The sequence below is a fragment of the Anolis carolinensis genome, chromosome 2 (assembly GCF_035594765.1).
Source record: "Anolis carolinensis isolate JA03-04 chromosome 2, rAnoCar3.1.pri, whole genome shotgun sequence".
Taxonomy (NCBI): Eukaryota; Metazoa; Chordata; class Lepidosauria; order Squamata; family Dactyloidae; genus Anolis; species Anolis carolinensis.
This window is the reverse complement of record NC_085842.1, coordinates 303063189-303084303: the sequence shown is the minus strand read 5'-3', so window position 1 is coordinate 303084303 and position 21115 is coordinate 303063189. Positions and strand designations below refer to the sequence as shown.

The 21115-nt window shown below is 43.2% G+C and overlaps 1 protein-coding gene across 8 annotated transcripts in view; it reads left to right on the top strand.

The window, feature by feature from the left end:
• The window catches only part of wdr70 (WD repeat domain 70), a 218253-nt gene that overhangs the window by 83815 nt on the left and 113323 nt on the right, over nucleotides 1-21115 (top strand). For all 8 annotated transcript variants that reach the window (XR_010003615.1, XR_010003614.1, XR_010003613.1 and 5 more), the window contains exon 11: nucleotides 12658-12757. Coding sequence is in view for 5 of the 8 variants with exons in the window: in XM_008116097.3 (XP_008114304.1) it covers nucleotides 12658-12757 (100 nt within the window). In the remaining 3 variants the exon portion in view is untranslated. The remainder of the gene's footprint in view (nucleotides 1-12657; nucleotides 12758-21115) is intronic.

Genomic DNA, 21115 nt, shown 5'->3' with positions numbered 1-21115 from the left:
CTGACACTCAAAGGATCTATTTCTAGTTGTAAGCATTTTTAGAAGTATAGAAGGGCACATCTATTGTTTTAGGATGTCATTTCCAGATTTTGCAACTATTTTGCTTTTCTTGATGTTTTCCATCAAGGTTCTTGCCCATAGAAAGCAATCAATAAATTTTAAAATAATTGTGATTGGGAAATAGTTTCATACAGAATCCCAAGAGATAGAAAATTGTTTTTTTTAAAACTTAATTTATTTAGTTTATATTCAACTTTTCTTCTGAATGGGACTCAAAGAAGCTTACAATATAAATCAAAACAGTAAATTATGCTTCCTAACGTGGGTTTTATTTCATATAAAATATATGCTGATGCTGTTTCTGATTTCATAAACATATATAGAGTGATAGCAAAAATGCACTGGTTTAAGATACCTTTAGAATTAAAACTCACAATAGAATAGAGAAAGAATAACCCCTTTCTTCAGCTAACAGAAGATGTAGCCAGCATGATCAATAGTCACAGATTATGAGAATTATAGACAAAAATATTTACAGTCTGTTTCTAGTTGCAGCCAAACCATCAGCTGATGTTCTGGCTGAGCAGCTGGTTTACACAAAATATATGTCACAGAAATTCAAAGGGATGTTCATAAACACCTGAAAAAGTATGCATGCAGAGCAATGTATTATGCCATTTTTTTTAAAAAAAACAAGCACACAGAGGTTCATAAGGAAAATGACCTGAATAAGCAGAGTATGAGGAGTGTTGTTGTTAAACTCTGCACTAGGAGATTTCATATTTGAATGCTGTCTACACTTACATCAACAGCCCCACAGGTGATGAAAACCAGCCTCTGAAAAAATTATTATTCTGTTGGAACAAGTTTATATTTATAATAACTTCTGAAACTGCCATGCCATTAAGAAGTTTTACAAGGTTTATAGTGGCAATAACAACACAGATAAAAAGCTGACAATCAAAATAAGTTGGGATGTAGCTGAACTAACATCTTTGTGGACTTGTGGCTGAATATTTATACCAGTGAAACTCTTCTCACTCATCTACCCCCTCTTTTCTCAAGTGTGGTAAAAAAGTTGGTTTGGCTGAGATGACCGCACTAAGTTATTTGATTTTTATATTGTTTGTACAAATTATTTTTGCCAAACCAGAAAACCACACTGTGAAGGAACTTCTGGTATCTTTAACAATTTACTGTCTAAATTTGTTTTGGGGCAGGGAAACATTTCACACTAGCTTCATTTTTCAGAATCTGAACATAGTGATCCGGCATATAGAGTTAGGAATGGAAAATCACATCTATCCAGTCAGGGGTGGCAAGTTGCTTTCCTACAAATAATGGGGAAATGTAGTTATCCCATTAAAATAATTAGGACCATCTTATTCATTTATTGGTGAAAGTATATACTGCATTTTCCTTCCTAGTTTAATATTACTAATAAAAATCACAATTAAATTATTTTATTTTATGGGTTTTTCAGTTGGCTTTCAGGATAAATTACCTTCCCAAATAAGCATAATTTAGCATACTGAACAATATCATATAAACCTAACATTTTTTAAAAAGCAAACAAGACATTAAGCAGTTAAACAGAGCGGACAAAATCCAGTCCTCTAGATATTGTTGGACCATACATCCCATCAGCCCCAATCTAGATATCCAATGGTCAGGAATACTCTGTTGCAGTCAGATAACATCTGTAGAGTCACACAGTTTCTCCCTTTGAATTCCTGTATATACTCATGTGTCAGTCTATAAACATTTTAAGCACCAACCACCATTACTTTCTCCACTGAGGTACTGCTTCTGGCCTTTTTGAATGTCTAGGTGGAAAAAATGTGGCAGCGTTGGCAGTCAAGAGTGACTGGCTCCCTAAAGTGGTGCTGGTCCTTCCCCCTTTATGGAATGGCCTCAACTTATCCAGGGATCATATCAAAATCCATAATTTAGACCCCCAGACCTGTCCTCAACATATACATGAGGTCAACTTATGGCATATATTTATTTATTTATTTATTACATCACTTCTACCCCGCCCTTCTCACCCATCAGGGGACTCAGGGCGGCTTACAATATAAACATACACATTAAAAACAGTTGTCATCAAATTTAAAAATCCATCAAGATTAAAAATTACAATAAAATTAAGAATATCCATTAAAATATACATAATTATACATTTAAATATACATTTAAGGCGCTTTCCATGTTCATGTGGGGTCTGTCAGTAGGTCATATATTCTTATCTCACTTTTGCTGCTACTCATGCTCAAATGCCTGGTCCCATAACCACATTTTTGTCCTCTTTCGGAAAGACAGGAGGGAGGGAGCCTGCCTGACTTCAATGGGGAGGGCGTTCCATAGGCGGGGAGCCACCACTGAAAAGGCTCTGTCTCTCGTCCCCGCCAGCCGCACCTGCGAGGCTGACGGGACCGCGAGCAGGGCCTCATCTGACGATCTTAAGCTTCGAGGTGGGTCGTAGCGGGAGACACGTTCGGACAGAAAAGCTGGGCCGGAACCGTTTAGAGCTTTATAGGCTAAAGCCAGCACCTTGAATTGTGCTCGGTAGCTAATTGGCAGCCAGTGGAGCTGGCGTAACAGAGGAGTAGTATGCTCCCTGAACGCCGCTCCAGTTATTAATCTGGCAGCCTCCCGTTGGACTAATTGAAGCTTCCGAACAGTCTTCAAAGGCAGCCCCACGTAGAGTGCGTTGCAGTAGTCTAAACGGGATGTAACAAGGGCGTGCACCACCGTGGCCAAGTCCGGCTTCCCAAGGTACGGTCGCAGCTGGCGCACAAGTTTTAATTGTGTGAAGGCTCCCCTAGCCACCTCTGAGGCCTGGGGTTCCAGGCTCAACGATGAGTCTAGGATCACCCCCAGACTGCGCACCTGCGCCTTCAGGGGGAGTGTGACCCCATCCAGCACAGGCTGTAACCCAGTACCGTGTTCGGCCTTCCGACTGACCAGGAGGACCTCTGTCTTGTCTGGATTCAATTTCAATTTGTTGGCCCTCATCCAGTCCGACACAGCGGCCAGACACCGGTTCAGGACCTGGACGGCCTCCTTAGTGACAGGTGGGAAGGAGTGACAGAGCTGGACATCATCTGCGTACAGATGACACCGGACCCCGAAACTCCTGATGATCTCTCCCAGCGACTTCATGTAGATGTTAAACAACATGGGAGATAACACAGAGCCCTGCGGGACCCCACAAGTCAACGGTTGTGGGGCCGAGCAGGCATCCCCCAATGACACCATCTGGGACCGACCCTCCAGGAATGAGTGGAGCCACTGCAAAACAGTACCTCCAAGTCCCATTCCCGCGAGGCGTCCCAGAAGGATACCGTGATCGACGGTATCGAAGGCCGCTGAGAGGTCCACCAGAACCAGCAGGGACACACTCCCCCTGTCCAGTTCCCGGCGAAGATCATCGACTAAGGCGACCAAGGCTGTCTCAGTACCATGTCCTGGCCTGTGATGTCTCATGGGCCATGTAGTCCCCTTCCTAGTATTATTGTGGCAGACAAAGAGGAAAACTTGGGTTTCCCACCGTTTCAGCCAGAATTGGAGCCCTTGCACCTGCAAGATGTTTGCCCACAAGAAGTCAGCCAAACAAGCCTTGAGCAGAAATCTCCCCCGTTCTCTCGCCGGGATAATTATAATCGAGATAGAGGCGCTAGGGAGGCGAATCGCCGAAGCGCCAGAATCGCTGCCAGACAATTAGCTGATTAAGCCTGTTTCCCTTGGGAAATCTTAAGGAGTCATGCATCTGGACACAGTATGGGTTTCGCTTCTTGTTCCCCAGGGAAAGTGTTCCTTGGCGGGAAAACAAGATTCTATATAGGTGTTTACCCGCAAGGAAATCCTTGCGGAATCAATTCATCAGCTTCGGGAGTGAGATCGTGTGTGGACTACGCTACTCCAGTTCCCTGTTTCCAGGACCTTGCCACGGACCTTGTTCTAGTTCCAAGCCTGCCTTGTCCCCGGATCTTGCCACAGACCTCGTTCTTGCTTCTTGCCTCTTGTTGCCACGTATCAAGCCTTGTTTGCCAAGAATCTAGTTTGCTTCCAGCCTTGTTGTCAAGCTCCATTGGACTAAAGGACCCTGTCATTTCCCCACACTTTGCTTGGCAAAGTGTGTGTTTCGGTTATTGGATTATAACTTTGGACTCTAATATCACATATTGGACATTGTTTTCCTGGACTATATTTGACCTTTCCTGAAAGGTCTACTTCTGAACTATATTCTTCACTTGTTTTTATTGACTTTATATATTCCTTTAATAAAGATATTAGATAGAATCTGGCCTCTGTGCATGGTTATTGGTGCTCTGTAGCCTGGGTCCTGACACGGCCTGAAGCCAGACTGTGCCGGATCCAGAAAATCAGTGTCCACCAAGAATCCCTGGAGCTGCGAAGCAACCACATGTTCCAAGACCTTGCCCAAATAGGGGAGATTGGAAATAGGCCGAAAGTTTCCGAATTGAGTGGGATCCAGTGATGGCTTTTTCAACAGCGGCTTGATCACAGCCATTTTTAGGCTCTCTGGAAACTTGCCCTCCCGAAGGCAGGCATTCACCACCACCTTCACCCACTCGGCCAAACCCCCCCTGGCTTCTCTCACCAGCCAGGATGGGCAGGGGTCCAGGATGCATGTGGTCGGTCTCGCCTCTCCAAGGATCTTGTCCACATCCTCGAGCTCAACCAATTGAAATGAATCCAACAAAACTGGACAAGCAGGTGCACTCGTTACATCCTCAGAGACTGCCGTTAATATGGTGTCAAAGTCGGAACGGATCAGAGCGACTTTGTCCGCAAAGAACCGAGCAAATGCTTCACAGCGGGCTGCCGAGTTATCAGGGCTCCCACCTTGATTGGTGGGAGTTAACAACCCTCTGATGACACGGAACAGCGCATTTATGGTAGTAAATGCATAGCCTAAATTTTTTAAAACTAGAAAAAGGAAAGATCGTAAAGTAGTCATGCATCAGAGATAAAGATTCTGGCTTTTCTATATTTTTCTAAAGTCAGGATGATGGTAGTGGTTTGATTTTTAGACTTTGGTTCTGGGAGACCAGTCTTTGAATCTCTACCCAACTGTAGAAACCCACTGGAAGACCTTGGACAGGCCAGACTCTTAGCCACACAGAAACAATGCAAAACCCGTCCGAACAGTCCTTCAGTTACTTTCATAGGCTTTTTTTTTCTTGTGTTGCTATTTTGTTTAATGATAGAAATATTATTTGGAGTGGAAATTGTCCACAAAATGAAAAACGAAGAAAAGCACCCTTTTTGCCTTAATTCCTATGTCAAAGTAATGATTTCATCTGAGCCTTTGAAGAGTAGCTACATCTGGAAATTTCTTGAGTAAATATAAGATGAAAGGCATCCAAATAGATAGAATATTTTCCCTGCAAGCCCAAGGTAAAGTTTCCATATCCATAAGTATCCCACACTTCTTCTTCCAGAGGTATGCGTGCCAGACCTCTACTGCAGAACCTGAAAAATTGTATGTAGCATGCCAAAAGCAAATATTAACATCCCTCCCTGTATACATCTGTTCTAGCTAGTACTTCCCAAATTCTAGTCTGAAAGTTTTACCATAGAATTGTCAGATGCTCCTCCCTCTGTTTAAGGTGAAAAGGGGGCACTGTTCAGTTTCTAAATGCATTCTTTGTTATATAATAAACAGTTTATATTAAGGTGCTATCCAACTGTTTGTATTAACCAATCCAGTGACAAGAGGCAGTTCTGAAGCTCTGACATCCCTAATGAAAATAACTCAATCAGTAGACTCTTTTAAGGTTGTGAGAGAACATGCTATCCTTAAGAGATACACACTATTCCTTAGTTCCAGTCATAGATAACCTCTCCAACACAGACAAGCAGGGTCTGTACCTTCCAATCTGGAGGGCCACACTTCTCAAAAGTCCCAGTGAATAAGTCATTTGGACTACAACCCCTATCACCTAACATTTTAGCCATCTTGACTGGGGTTGTTGGGTGTTATAGTCCAAAACATCTAGAGATGAGCTAAACTGGAGGAAGTTGGCATCTCTCTGACCACAGAGGGCAACTCATTAGCCAACTTGCACTTCAGGAGATAATGATTGCAATTGTGATATTAGCAAATAAAAATTTCAAAATCTTTCCTGGTGAACTCATGATCCTTTAATGTACTGTTATTGCATTGTTCAGCTTGTAGCAATTATAAAGAGAAGTGAAGACAAAAGCGGAATGCTTTCCAAAGACAACAAAAGGAAAGTGAAGACAAAAGAGTGATATTCACCAAAGACAACAAAAAAGTATTAATTGGCCCTATTTTTTAAAACACCACCTCTGAATTTGAAAGCATATTGTATCTGGGAGGAGGCACAAAACATGGCAAAGCTCAACAACAAAAAAGAGGTGTTTGTAAATCAGCAAATAACTAAATTCAATCTGGTATGTGGTATGTAGGATCTTGAGAGCTGAATAATCTTGTTTGTGTTTGGACTGTTGATAACAGTTTTGAGTTCACACTCTGTTGTTTTTTCACATGATAATGAAAAACATTCCCTGCGAGCAGAGGTGGAATGCACAATACAGATTCCAGACTTGCTGCTAACAGTACTCAATAAAGATTGGTTATCTTTGAAATAACAACACTTACGGTATTTTGATAGAGCTGTAGGGACTATGTTTGTTTTAAGGAGTCCTTTGAATTTATTTAGTGTGTGTGGTTCAAATTATTTAGAGTGGTTTTATAGCTAACCCAGACTTGAATGAAACCAGAAAACAAACAAGTAGAGATGTTAAATTGGATTTACAAGAGACTACACTGATATGGCTTTAATCATGTTTTCCTGATCCTAACATCCCTAGATGTGTTGGACTACATTTCCCATCAACTGTAGCCAAAATAACTATTTTTCTTGTGTGGTGGGTGTTGTCATTCAGCTAAATCTATAGGCTGGAAAAATCTGCTTTTTGTTGTCAGTTCATTTTCTTGTTGGTCATAAGGAAGATCATAAGACTGTTTGTAGCTTGATCCAATATATACATCTGCAGAATGTATCATTATGGTAAAACAAGGAGAATCCAAGAATTAGCTGGAGAGTCAATGTGATGCCTGACTAAGATTTAAAGATCCAGGTTCATCTCCCCATGAAATTCACTGGCTAACAAGTTACTTGGGCAAGTCACTGCCTCCAAACCCCACTTTGCTAGCCTTTAAGAAAGACTTAAAAACATGGGTCTTCCGGTGTGCCTTTGGAGAGTAACTGTCATATCTTTCTTCGGTTATTCCCCTGGGATATCTATCCTTTAGACTGTTCCACTATTTTATGTCCCTGCTCCCCGTGGTTTTATTCATATGCCTTTCTCACCGAGTTTTAACTTAGTGTTCATGTGGCCCGCCCTGGTTTTTAGTGCTTTTTCTGAATTTTGGGTTGTAATGTATGTTATTATTTATTGTATTGTTAAATTGTGTTATGATGTGTTGTTTTATATTTTGTTATATTGTATGGTTCTGGGCATGGCCCCATGTAAGCCACCCCGAGTCCCCGTTGGGGAGATTGTAGCGGGGTATAAATAAAGTTTTATTATTATTATATTATTATTGTTGTTGCCCAGTGAAGAATACCCTGAGGCCTGAGATTTAAGCACACTTCTGGTAATATGAGAGAAGGCTTAATTATAGTGATATAATTAAGAAGTGTACTTGAGATGTTGGAGAGTATGGTCATCATCGTAGAACATGTCATTCAAATAAAAAGTACAAGGGCCAACAAATCAGAAAATATTTCTCCAATTATTTAATTGCATGGAACAGAAAAAAGTTGATCCCCCTCCAGCTCTATTGCAAGAATTATTGTAAAAACATGTACAAGTTTTAGTTCAAAGAAATAAAATTAATTTTGGGAAAGATGGGAGAAGGCAAAGAAAAAGTGTTTTGCCAAGTGTTGAGGGGACTGTGACAGTGAGTGGTAATATAGAAAAAGCCACTAAGAAAGACTTTGTAATACCATATTCAGCAACTTCTCTGGCATCAGCGTTCCACTGAGCTTCAATGCTGGCATGGTGTGAGAAAAGGCAGGAGAAATAGAAGAGATAGCTAGATAGACTGCTTGGAGAGTCACCAGCAAACAGAGGCTACCACCACCGTTTCTTTTCTTTTTAAAAAAAAAACTCAAGGCAGTGCTTTCACTTTAAATTCCCTCCCCCTGGAATCTGGGAGAAAGGAAACTCTAGATCAGTGGAAGCAATAACAACAACAAAAAGATGATGGAGGAGAACTGTATTGATCTTCTTGAGTTCTGTCATGTAAAGATATGAACCCAATTATGGCAAAACTGTGATTAAAAAACTAGTGGTGCCACACAGAAGGCAGACAAATGATGGTGCTGCAGAAATAATCAATTACCTGTAAGCTGAATAGTGAATTGTTTCTGAATGTTCTCAGTCTATTTATTCAACTCATCAAAACACAGTAGCAATATGTGTGTGTTGTATTTCCCATAACCATGTTATAATATCTCCTTTTAGCTAAATAAAATTAAAAAACAAAGGGAAAGGAGAACCAGTTTTTCCCTATGATGTTTTTACTACACAAAGTTTGTTTTCAGCAGATGTTGATATTAGGCAGAGAGGCTGGTGAAAACGTGGAGCATTTTCCAGCTGTCTTTTATTTATCATTTGACTTGTAGTGAGGCTACGCAGACTGAAACCAGATATATCCATGGAACAACGAACTTTCTGAACTAAGTAATTTTTTCCTTAGATACAGTTAGACATAATGGTGTATATATAGTCCATGCTTGCCTAATTTAGTATAGCTGCGAATCTATGTTTAGGGTATAGGATGCAACTCATCTTTGTCTGAATCTTTCAGTTCTAACTTCAAACCTATTGGATATTGAAGGCTTTAAAAACTTCTGTAAGATTTTCCACATTTGCATACAAATTTGCATTTTTTTCCTAATAACTTTAATGACTTATCTGCTTATCTGAGGGGTCATTTTGTCCTGCTTTTTTAGGGTTGCTAATGAAGAGACTTCATCTATTGCCCATTTGACTTCTGCTTAGAGGTGCCTCATAAAATAGTATGCAGCAAAGAGTCTTCTCATGAACATGTAAATTCCATATGTCAGAAAAACCATCTCAGGAATATAGCCCGAATATATGAGCCTTAAGGGATTTTTATTCCTAATTACCCACACACCATTTCAGGAAGGTCTCATTGATATGAGATTGCTCACTACAATTTGCTTGCGCTATCTCAGAATCAATTTATGCTATATTGAGTATTGTACGTGTTTTAATTGTCACTTTTAATTTTTTTAATCATTCCCAAAGGAATATGTTGCATTTAGTTGCAAACTAAAATTTATGATAAGGAGAAAAGTCTGTAATAATAATAATAATAAAAATAAACTTTATTTATACCCCGCCACCATCTCCCCAACGGGGACTCGGGGCGGCTTACATGGGGCCATGCCCAGAACAATACAATATAACAAAATATAATAGAACAACAAATCATAGCACATTAAACAACACAATAAAAGAAAATATACACTACATTAAACAAGATCAAAAGAACAATAAAACCAAGGGCGGGCCACATGAACACTAGATTAAAACTCGAGGTGAAAAGGAAGTAGGAGTAAAAGCCACAGAGGACAGAGTCATAAAGTGGCGGTGCGATCTGGAGGACAAATATTGAAGGAGAGCAGCAAAATGAGTGTTTACAGCAGATATTGTGGGATAAAGGAGTAGAAATGGATGAGTTGTGATCACAAGTTCCCTTTCACCCTCTGTCTTATACAACTTAATCCTGGTTACTTTCTTTCTGCATTGTTAATCCTTGTTAATTCTAATCAGGGTTTACAAATCAGGATTTGTAACCATTTAATGGTTTCACATCTGGGTTACAAGTACATTCTTGTAGCATTAAACATGATTGACACAATTACTAACCACGATGAAGTTCAAGGGGACTTGTCTGTGTTGGCAAAGAAGTGGGCAACCTTCATGAAAGACGGTCATAACCATGTTGTAAGAACTGTACAGCATTATATCTATGTCAAATGGGAATGATATTTTACCATTGGTTGTTTTGTACCTGAGTGTGTGGATGTTTGTGTAACTATTCAGTAAACTTGTTGTCTGTTTTATCTAGCTAAAAAATCAGGAATGTGTAACCATCTCATAATTCTCTTCAAGTTTGTTAAAACTCCTCATCGTAAAATATGGAAAGTTGTTAACTAAGCACCCAGTGTATACTGTGTTAATTTGTGTAGTATTTGTCCATTGATATAGTAAAGCTTGGTTTTTAACTAGAGAAGCAATCACATTTTGTATAAAGCACTAAAATATAGTATTAGGACTGATATTCTTACAGCCTTAGCCAAGTGTAAGGTTAATTTGGCATTGGGGATTAAAGCTATAATTTAAGGAGAAAATAGTAAGAGCTTCCTACTTCATATGTTTTAGTATATACAATGTAAAAATAAAGGAAGGCCAGTTGAATGCTTTCCAGACAGAGATTTTTAATTAATGATGTTAGCTATTTCTTGTTGGCCAACTTGCACTATCATTTTCAGATATAAAGCCTTTAGAAGATGTCCAGATATTTCAAACAACTTTTTAAAAACTGCAATGGTGATATTTCTCATTGCTGTTCAAGAACATGTTCTCAGAAAGCGATTTTAACTGCTTGACTTTGAATAGTTAAGAGTTTTTTTAACTGAATAAGATCTCACAAAATGGTGAATTTGTGAGGCAGTATAACCTCTTTTTTTTTGATATCTCTTATGTGGATATCATCAGCTGGCGGTTGTTTATTTCTATGACCTCTACCTACCTCACCCCAACTTAGTATGTTTCCCATGGAAGTACAATACATCTATATTAACCTGTTTTTACAATGTTTACAGTTATTTCAAGAAGTAGATTGTTGTAGTTGATTCTTTTACTGGAAAAGTTTGGTCTAATCAGGTAACCAGTGTTCTTTTATGACTGTTAAAGATGATCCAGTTAATTAACACTCCACACTAGGGTTCCAATTGTGTGAATAATTATGATAAAAAGTTAAATGGAAGCCCAGAGATTAAAGGAATGAAACCTGGGATATTCTTACTTAGGAACACACACAGATCCTTATCAACTCAGATTATTGTCCCACGAAGTTCAATATTGTGTATAACCAGCTGTAGAGTTTCAGGCCTAGCTTTATATGAAGAAAAGAGGAATTGAACCTGGGATTGTGTACACTTGAAGGATACGCACACACACACTGACAGCCTTTTCTTTCTTGTTAGAAATGTTTTGCATTACATAAACTTTTTTCGGTACTGTTCCATTTTCCGGGCGGACTCCAAAGGGAGCCTAGACAGAGAAGGATAGTAATTTTATGAGGAGGGGGAACTGAAGGAGAAAAAAACATTTCCCAATTTTGGTGGTTATTTCCCCCCCTCCCCCCACGTATAAGAAATCATGGTTGTTTCTACGACGGGGACATGGATTGGGGGAATAACTGGAAAACAGGAGGAAATGGTTTAACTCCTTCAACCCCCTTCCCCCAGTAGAATGGACTACCCTTCACTCTCTAGTGCCTGCTTGTGGCTTCCACCAAGGTAATATAACAGTACCTTTTTTCTTTTGGGGGTAATGTAAGGGATATGCTATGAGCAGAATAGGTAAATGCAAGACATAGGGAGTGGAATTATTTAAAGTACTTCTAGCAACAACAATAAATGCAAAAACTGAAGTGCTTCTCATTGCAGAGAGCAGAGAATGACAGTGCCACCTTGGGGGTGGCTATCCCCCCCAAGGTGGCATTGGTGCTTTTTCCTCTGTATGACTCTAGTCTTAATCTGTAATTTTGACCCCAAATTCTGCATTCAAATTATAAATAAGGTCAATTTATACATGACTTATACATATAATTTATTTTGATACTTTGGGGTAAGTGTTTATTTAAGGGATGCCATTTTACTATGCCATCCACAGATGGTGATATCCACAGGTGATCCTGGAACTAAACCCGCAAGGATACTGAGGTCCCATTGTATTTCACCTTGGTCAAATGACATTCAAAATGAAAAATATTTCAGTTCTAAGCCTTCAGTTCAGTTCAGTCCTAAATATTCAACCCAGTTCATTTTGGCATTTCTTAGTTTGGCATACAAACTTCCCCGGGTTTTCTTCCTTTCAGGCTGCGTCCAAAAGACAGATGATATATTTTGTCATCTTAAATCCTATAAACCTCCTGTAGGAAGAATGGGAATACTGTCCCTGATAAAGTATTTTTATTCTTTAGTCATGCATACTTGTCTTTAACTTACATGAAAGGGGGGGATGCTATTTGAATATTAGTATTACTTACTTGCATTATTTTTCTGGACTGTAGAATGACATGTTTGGAAGTATTACAAGTCTTTTGCCTCCAAAATACACTTAAACTGTAAGAGTACATAAAAGGTGTTGAATAAAAAAGAGATAGACATCAGCTGTGCCTGTGCTCTCTCCATCACTTAAGTTTTAAATTGCTTTGCTGGCTTTTTTAAATTCAAGAAATGCAATAAAACTCATTTGATGTTCTAAGGGAACCAGGTGGGTACAATCTAAAAGTAGCAAAGCTTTTAAATATTTCATTTTCTACACAAACAGGTTCATACCAAGTTCCACTGCAGGCATGCACATGCTCCAGGCAGTGACACTTCATGCTTGACATTTTCCTATGATGGTACAATTCTTGCCAGTCGGGGAGGTAAGTAACCAGATTTCTTTCCATATATAGTGTTGGGTACAACTTGTACTGAAGTTTGTGCTGAACTCACAAAATAGAATTGATACCAGCTCCAAATTTTGGCCTGCCAAAGCCAAAACTTACTCACTTTGTGAGTCAACATCTGCGTTACCACTGCTTCTTCAATTGCTCTGGGTCCCATCTGCACAACAAAGAGCACAAGGCACAAGTTCCATTGGATGTTTTGCTAAGAAAGGGAAGACTAACAGACAAGGAGAAAATGGTGGCTGTAATCCAGGAGGTTCCAAAGTTCAATAGTGGTACTCAGCTATGCCATCCTCTAATTGTGATTCTAGTACATATTGTCAAAAATAGTCATATTATCCAAACTGACAGCCCCATGTCAAGTTCTTTCCCAAGTCTGCATTTTATTCAGCTCACTGATATTCTACAGCACTGTTTGGTGGGAGTCCAAGGAAATGTCACCACAACATGAGCAAAATTGAACTGTGGGATTTGGCAGCTGAAGCCAGACTGCCATTTTCAACAGTAATTTTGCTTTCTTCGAACACATACTTTGGCTATAATGTAGAAGCATGTAGAATAATCACAGTATAGAATAGTAGATATAGCTGGCAGCTGTGTAATAAATCAGATTTTTATAAGATAATGATATAAATTCACTTAAATTCATAGTCATTAATTTGTTTATAGGCATTTTTCAAATTTTGCATTTGTAGTTTCTATATAATTGTGATTTCTTTCTTTCCTCTCTGTTGATTTCACTTTTCGTTAACCCATCCCCAGAATGTCACAGGTAGCCAGGTGGTTGTTCATAAATAAATTAGTGCCTAACCCACATGTCATACTTTCGTATGAAATCATTTTGATACTTGGTATTTAATGTTCAAATTCTGAAGTTGCTTTCCTAAGTATAATATTTTGAGGGGAGGGGTAGGTCTGATATTAGCTTAATTTTAGGCATCTTAATGTATTATAAAGAGTGACTATTTGTGCTTTATGTAATTTAAGTTTTAGTCTGGACCTTTACCAGTAAGAGCAGATGTGTAGTCAACAGTCAGTCTAAGATTAGCACACCTGCGCAAATGCAAGGGATCAAAAAGGAGATTATATTTGGGGGAATACAAACTTCCAGTGAAATTCCAATTCTGTCCCTTGATCTTTGGTGCTGTTTGCTTGTTGGATGTGAGAGAACTAAGATAGCTCAGCTGCAGGCCCACAGGAGAAAAATCTACAGACAAATTGCTTATGTGTGTTCCCAGTTTCATTTCCATTGAGAGTAAGCTTGGAACTTGATAGAAATACAAGAAAATGATGTTTAAAGATCTCCTTCTGACCTTGCAAATCATTCTTAAAAAGCATCTTTGAATACAGTTTTTTGTTATAGTAATGAAAGATTATTCAGTTATATACAAACGATCATAAAAATGGGATTTAATTAACTGTGAGAGATGTCCTGTGCTTCTGATGACATGGTGGGAATTTAAGCAATTAAATTCTCTTGTCACTTTATGTGAAAATAAATAGTTGTGTCTGTGATAGCTTTATGTCCGATGTGATGGCAGAAATTGTGTTTTTTCTTCGTGTACTCTGTGAATGCACACTAATGGAGAATGCTGCGCCTGCGCAGGCTCCAACGGATACTCTTCCAAGCTAAAGTTTGAAATTTGGCGGTAACCCCGCCCCTCTTCCCAGAGGGTATAAAGGGCGCCCTCCGCGCCCGCTCTCCAGTTCCTTTTTTTCCGCCGCAAAGCTCACTTCGGACTCTTCGTTCTTATGTCAGCCACGCGTTTTAAACGGTGCACTCAGTGTGCCGCTAAGATTCCAGATTCCGACGGCCACACTAAGTGCCTTTTCTGCCTTGGCGAAAGCCACGTCGTCGGTACCTGCCGTTTTTGCCTGGCCTTTACAGCTCAGGCCAGAAGAAATAGAGCTGCGAGACTCCGTGCAGCTCTTTACGAAAAAACTCTTGCTCCTGAGGCTTCCACTTCCACCTCAGCCTCGATGGCGTCCAGGCCTGCTCCGTCGGTATCATCTAAAACCTCGAAAACCTCGAGACCGCGACCGACCAAACCGCCCTGCACGGTGACCACTGCTACGGTATCCACCCGGTCGGGCAAGATGGGCCCTTCATCAACTTCGAGTTCGGTGGCTTCGGCCATTTCCACTCGATCCCGCCTGGCTTCGCCGCCATCTTCTTCTGCCATGAAGATTGCCTTCAAGAGGGCTCAGGAGGAATCCAGACGGGCTCAATTTGACTCGGCAGCTGTGTGCCCGATTCCCCCGACGCCGGGAAAATCGCTGAGGGTCGCGTCGAAACAACCCCCAGCAAAGAAACGAATGATCCAGAGGTCGTCCTCCTCAGCGTCTTCGAAGAAGGACGTCCCCTCCTCTGGGCCTTCCTCTAGGAGATCCTCTCCTATCCAACCAGCACAACGCCTCCGCTCCTCTTCCTCTCCTCATGGTCAGTCCTCGGATGTGGACGCTCAAGCCTCCCCCGACCGGTCGGTCAGGACAGTTATTAAGGCTCCCCAGCCGGCACCATCTCGTCTTCCGGCTCGACAAGAGCTCTTTCCCCCGGCTCAAACACCTGAGAGGGGTAGACAGATGACGCGCTTAGCCCGCGCCGCCCAGGCCTCCGCGTCCAAGGGCGTTCTTCCACAGCCGGCTCTCCCTGCTCCTGAGGTTATACCTCATCAGGACTCTGTGCTTGTTTCTCCTCCCCGGTCCCCTCAAGGGCCCGAGGAGGATGACCCCGATATCGAACGCCCCGAGTCGATACTCTCCGCCTCCGTTGTTTCTCTCGGTCTCGACCTCTCCCCGCCTCACGACGCCTATGAGGTCGACCCACCTTCCCCGACGGATAATATTCGGGCTTTCTCCGACCAGATGGTCAGAATGGCAGACGCTCTGGGGATGGAAATTAAACAAACTTCAAAGGCTGTTACCGACCCCGTTTTCAAGAGGGTTCAAGCCCAAGCCCCGCCAGCCACCTTGCTGCCTTTTCTTCCATACCTCCTGGACGTCATCCAGGCATCTTGGAAGACTCCATCTTCGATACCTCCAATCTCTAAGAAAATAGAGGCCTGGTACCGAACCGATGACGAAGCCTTGGAATGGCTCAAGCATCACCCTGACCCAAACTCCATGGTGGTAAAGGCCTCCCAATCGTCGGGTCGACACTCCAACTCCCCTGCCGACAGAGAGGGCAAACGCTTCGATGCGGTAGGCCGCAAGCTGTACTCCGGTGCTCTCCTCCTTTGCCGTATGGCAAACTATGGGGCCTGCATGGGCGCTTATCAACAGATCCTCTGGGAGAAAGCCCAACCTTTCTTCGCCAAGCTTTCTGACGAAGACCGGTCAGTCCTTTCGACCCTCCAACAGGAGGCGGACTCTCTCGCACACCACCAAATTCAAATGGCTAAGCATACCGGTGATACCGCCGGAAAAATGATTGCCCACGCGGTCGCGATCAGACGACATGCATGGCTTCGGTCCTCAGGACTCTCTTCTTCCTCTCGACAAGTGATCGAAGACCTTCCTTTCGACACCCAAGGCCTTTTCAATTCTGGCACTGATGACAAACTTAAGTCCAATCACGACTTCAAGATTCTCGCAACAAAGTGCGGGACCGATCAACCTCAGGCTCAGCGGACCCGATGGTTCCCGCAACGGTACCGTCGCTACCCTCAGCCTTTTCGTCACCAGCCGTTTCGACGCTCGTCGAGCTCGAGTCACCACAGTCATCAGCAACAACCTCGCCGCCAGCACCAGGTCCCGAAAGGTCGGGGCAAAGGTCCTGCAGCTATGCCACAACCCCAACGTCGGGCCTGACGCCCACTCTCTCGGGGATCTTTCTATCTCCACTACTACTGCCACTACCATGCCGTTCCTAGGCCCCGACCAGATCCTTCCTCTCTGTTCTTTTCTCGACCGCCTAGCTCCTTTCTACCGCGAATGGGAGTCTATCACCTCAGATGCCTGGGTTCTTCGCATTGTCAGAGACGGCTATGCCTTGGAATTCGAAACCTTGCCACCCACGGGTCACATCCTCCACACCGACCCTTCACCGGAAATATGCGCCGAGGTCGACTCCCTTCTGGCGAAGGGCGCAATCCAGCCTTCTCCTTCCGAGCAGGACACTCGAGGTTTCTTCTCGAGATACTTTACGGTTCCCAAGCGGGGCGGAGGTCTTCGGCCTATCCTCGACCTACGGGCTCTAAACCTCTTCATTCTGCCTTCAAAATTTCGAATGGTTTCAGTGGCCTCTATCCTCCCGATGCTCCGACCCGGAGACTACTTCGCCTCTATAGACTTATGCGACGCGTATTTCCACGTCTCGGTGCGTCGATCCCACAGACGCTTCCTTTCCTTCAAGCTCCTGGGACACTCTTACCAGTTCACAGTTCTCCCTTTCGGCCTTGTCACGGCCCCAAGGGTCTTTACAAAGGTGGTCGCCGTGGTGGCAGCGCACCTCAGGAAACAGGGCATTATGGTCTTTCCTTATCTGGACGATTGGATGATTGTCGCGTCCGACCCCTCATCCCTTCAAAACCATGTCTCACAGACTCTTTCTCTCCTGCAACGGCTGGGCCTTCAGTTGAATGTCTCAAAGTCTCAACTCCTCCCAACCACAGAGATCCGTTTCATTGGAGCTCTCTTCAACTCCATCACGGAAACCGCCTCCCTACCGAAGGACAGGTTCCTAGCCCTTCAACAGCACCTTTCTCTCCTCCTCCGCAACCGCAGGATCCGAGCCCACGCGGTCCAAGTTCTTCTGGGTCACATGGCCTCCACGGTCATGGTTACCCCTTTCGCCAGATTACGTCTCAGACCTCTCCAAAGATGGTTTATAGACTCTTTCAAACCCCATCGGCATCCGAGCTCGATGTTTCTCACGATACCGAACCACGTTCGCCTCTCCCTTCGTTGGTGGCAGGACCCAGCGAACGTTTGTGTGGGACTTCCCTTCCATCCCTCCCTACCGTCAGTCACCATCACGACCGACGCCTCCAATTTTGCGTGGGGAGCCCACATGTCGTACCTCACCGTCAGGGACCTGTGGTCCACCCAAGAAAGGTCTCACCACATAAACTTTCTAGAACTATTATCAATCTTCAAAGCCCTCCGGGCGTTTGCTCGCTTTCTTCCCCACAAGTCTGTTCTAATCCAAACGGACAACGTAGTAGCCATGTACTACATCAACAAACAAGGGGGTACGGGCTCGAGAAAACTCATGGCTCTCTCGATGGACATTTGGCTATGGTGCATAGCGAGACACATAACTCTGTCGGCAGTTCACCTTCCGGGGGCTCAAAACACTCTAGCAGACTCTCTAAGCAGAATAACGACCTCCCCCCACGAGTGGCGTCTCGATCCCGAGATCCTGAAATCCGTCTTCGACGATTGGGGCTGGCCAGCTCTGGACCTTTTTGCCTCCCCCTCGAACGCTCAACTTCCTCGCTTCGGAGCGAGACTACCTCCAGACTTGACTCCGGGCTGTCTCGGAGACGCGTTTCTCCTCGACTGGACTCTCGAACCCGTCTATCTTTTTCCTCCCTTCCCTCTCATCTCGAGAGTGATAGAGAGACTCTATCTAACACCGACATCGGCCATCCTGATCGCCCCTGCATGGCCACGCCAGCCGTGGTATCCCACGCTACTCCGGATGTGTGCGGATCCTCCCCGCACTCTCCCAACTCTCCCTCATCTACTATCTTCACAGAAGGGACAGGTCCTCCACCCCGACGTCCCGTCCCTACACCTGACTGCCTGGAGGATACTTCCTTAAATTCTCTCCACCCAGACCTGCAGGCGATCCTTCGCGCCGCTCACAAACCGGCCACATCGAAGGCCTATGCTTACAAGCTGGCAAAATTCCAAACTTTCCTTCGGGACCGACGCGTCGATCCCGCCTCTACTTCGATCCCGCTGGTCATGGACTTTCTACTTTCCCTTGCGGATCGTCAACTTTCTCTGGCCTCGATAAAATCCTATCTCGCTGCTCTCTCCTGGCATTTCCAACGTCAGGGACAACCCTCTCTCTTTTCTAACAACCTCATTAAGACCTTCCTTCGGGGTTACAACAACTTGCATCCTCCAGTTCAACCTCCGACTCCCGGATGGAGCCTCGAACTCGTCCTTTCTCAACTAGCTTCAGCTCCCTTCGAACCTATGGCCTCTGCAGACCTTCACCTTCTCTCTTGGAAGACTGCCTTCCTCATCGCTATCACCTCTGCGCGCAGGCCTTCGGAACTGGCTGCTCTCCAGGTGGACGAACCCTATCTCCGTTTCCACCACGACAGGGCTGTCCTTCGCCCGGACATCACCTTCCTACCTAAGGTGGTCTCTGCTTTTCACCTGAACCAGGACATAATACTTCCTGCTTTCTTCCCTAATCCTTCTTCTTCTCTAGAACGGAAACTCCATCTCCTCGATGTCAGGAGAGCCCTCCTTTTCTACAAGGACAGGACTAAGGACATACGTAAGTCACCTAGACTGTTTGTGGCTTACGCTACACATAAACTGGGCGAACCACTTTCTTCCCAAAGACTCTCACACTGGATTGCTCAGACCATCGAGCTCGCTTATCAGCTAGCCAAACGCCAACCCCCCTCTTCGATCCGCCCTAGATCTACGAGGGGCCTTTCCACCTCTACGGCCTTCCTGAGGGGCGTCCCTCTCGACTCCATCTGTCGAGCGGCTATCTGGTCCACCCCATCCACCTTTGTTTCACACTACAGGATGGACTCAAAGAACCTCAAGGACTCGGCTTTTGCCAGGTCCGTCCTTTCCTCCTGCCTTACCTAATGTTGTTGCCTTACTCAAACCCAGTTTTCGGGTTTATCCTTCTTACAGGCTGACCGTTGTCATCCACCCCGTTTGTAATCGATGTGCTCAGGGTTTATTTAACATAGTGCTTGTGTACTATACTTACCCACTGCACTGAAATGTATTTTTCTTTTGAATACTTCTCCCTCTGTTTTCAGAGAATGAGTTTATGCCTACCTCTGTATTTTCTTACAGACTATTGCCCACTTACAATGTTATGATTGTGTTCTGGATCCTAACAACAAGGATCGGTTTTTTTGCACTATATGCTATTGCATCGCTTCTTTGACCGATGCATTTGCCTGTTTTTGCACCTTGTGCTCAATAAATGTGTTGTTTGGACACTAGACTGGTTATCGGGTTTGCTATCCCACCTACCTATACCTCAGCTTGCTAGTCTCCATTAGTGTGCATTCACAGAGTACACGAAGAAAAAGGACAGGTTGCTTACCTGTAACCGTGTTTCTTCGAGTGTACTCTGTGAATTCACACAATCCCGCCCTTCCTTCCCCACATGCAAACCTCTCCCTTTCTCGCTGCCTTTGCGGCGTAGGAACTGGAGAGCGGGCGCGGAGGGCGCCCTTTATACCCTCCGGGAAGAGGGGCGGGGTTACCGCCAAATTTCAAACTTTAGCTTGGAAGAGTATCCGTTGGAGCCTGCGCAGGCGCAGCCTTCTCCATTAGTGTGAATTCACAGAGTACACTCGAAGAAACACGGTTACAGGTAAGCAACCTGTCCGTCCAGCTAATTATCATGATGTGGTACAAACACCTACAAGCACAAACCTCTCCAGAACATCTTACCCATTGTATTTTTTTTACTACAAACATATTTTATTAACTGCACTGTATAATGTACTTTGTGTGAGCATACTTTATGTGTATACCATCTTGCTATAACATTAATAATGTGTGACTAAGAGAAAAAGTGACATATATATCAATAATAATAATAATAATAATAATGTAAATAAAATTACTATTGTTACTACTACTACTACTACTACTACTACTAACAACCTACAGCAGTAAGAAACTAGTTTACATTCCCATTTGAGATTACTTTTCATAGTGTGAATGAGTAAAGTAGCATTTATCATGGGCTTTCAGACCATTATTTTGACCTGCAATGAGTTGTGATGCAGTACAAAGAAGATTTTCCTAACATATTTTTTAAACATTACTAACAGGCATCTGACTGAATTGCTCTCTCCTTTATCCCATCAATCCTCCAAAGGGATGATCATGCCAAGGCCTCAACCATCAAGGCCAAAGAAGCCTTGATTGGGATTTGTTACTTTGAAGGATATTGAAAAATTGCCAAATACATTTCATATTCTGCATAAATGTAGAAATTGAATTACTTAGCCAAATTTTTCAAAATCCAATTATCAAAGGGACAGAAAGTGAGGTGAAATTTTCTGAACAGGGGCACAGATAGCAAAACAAACACCACAGGGGTGTTAACCCTTCCTTGTGCTATCCAAAGCTAAAAAAGATATATTTAAAAATGTACCTATTCTAACT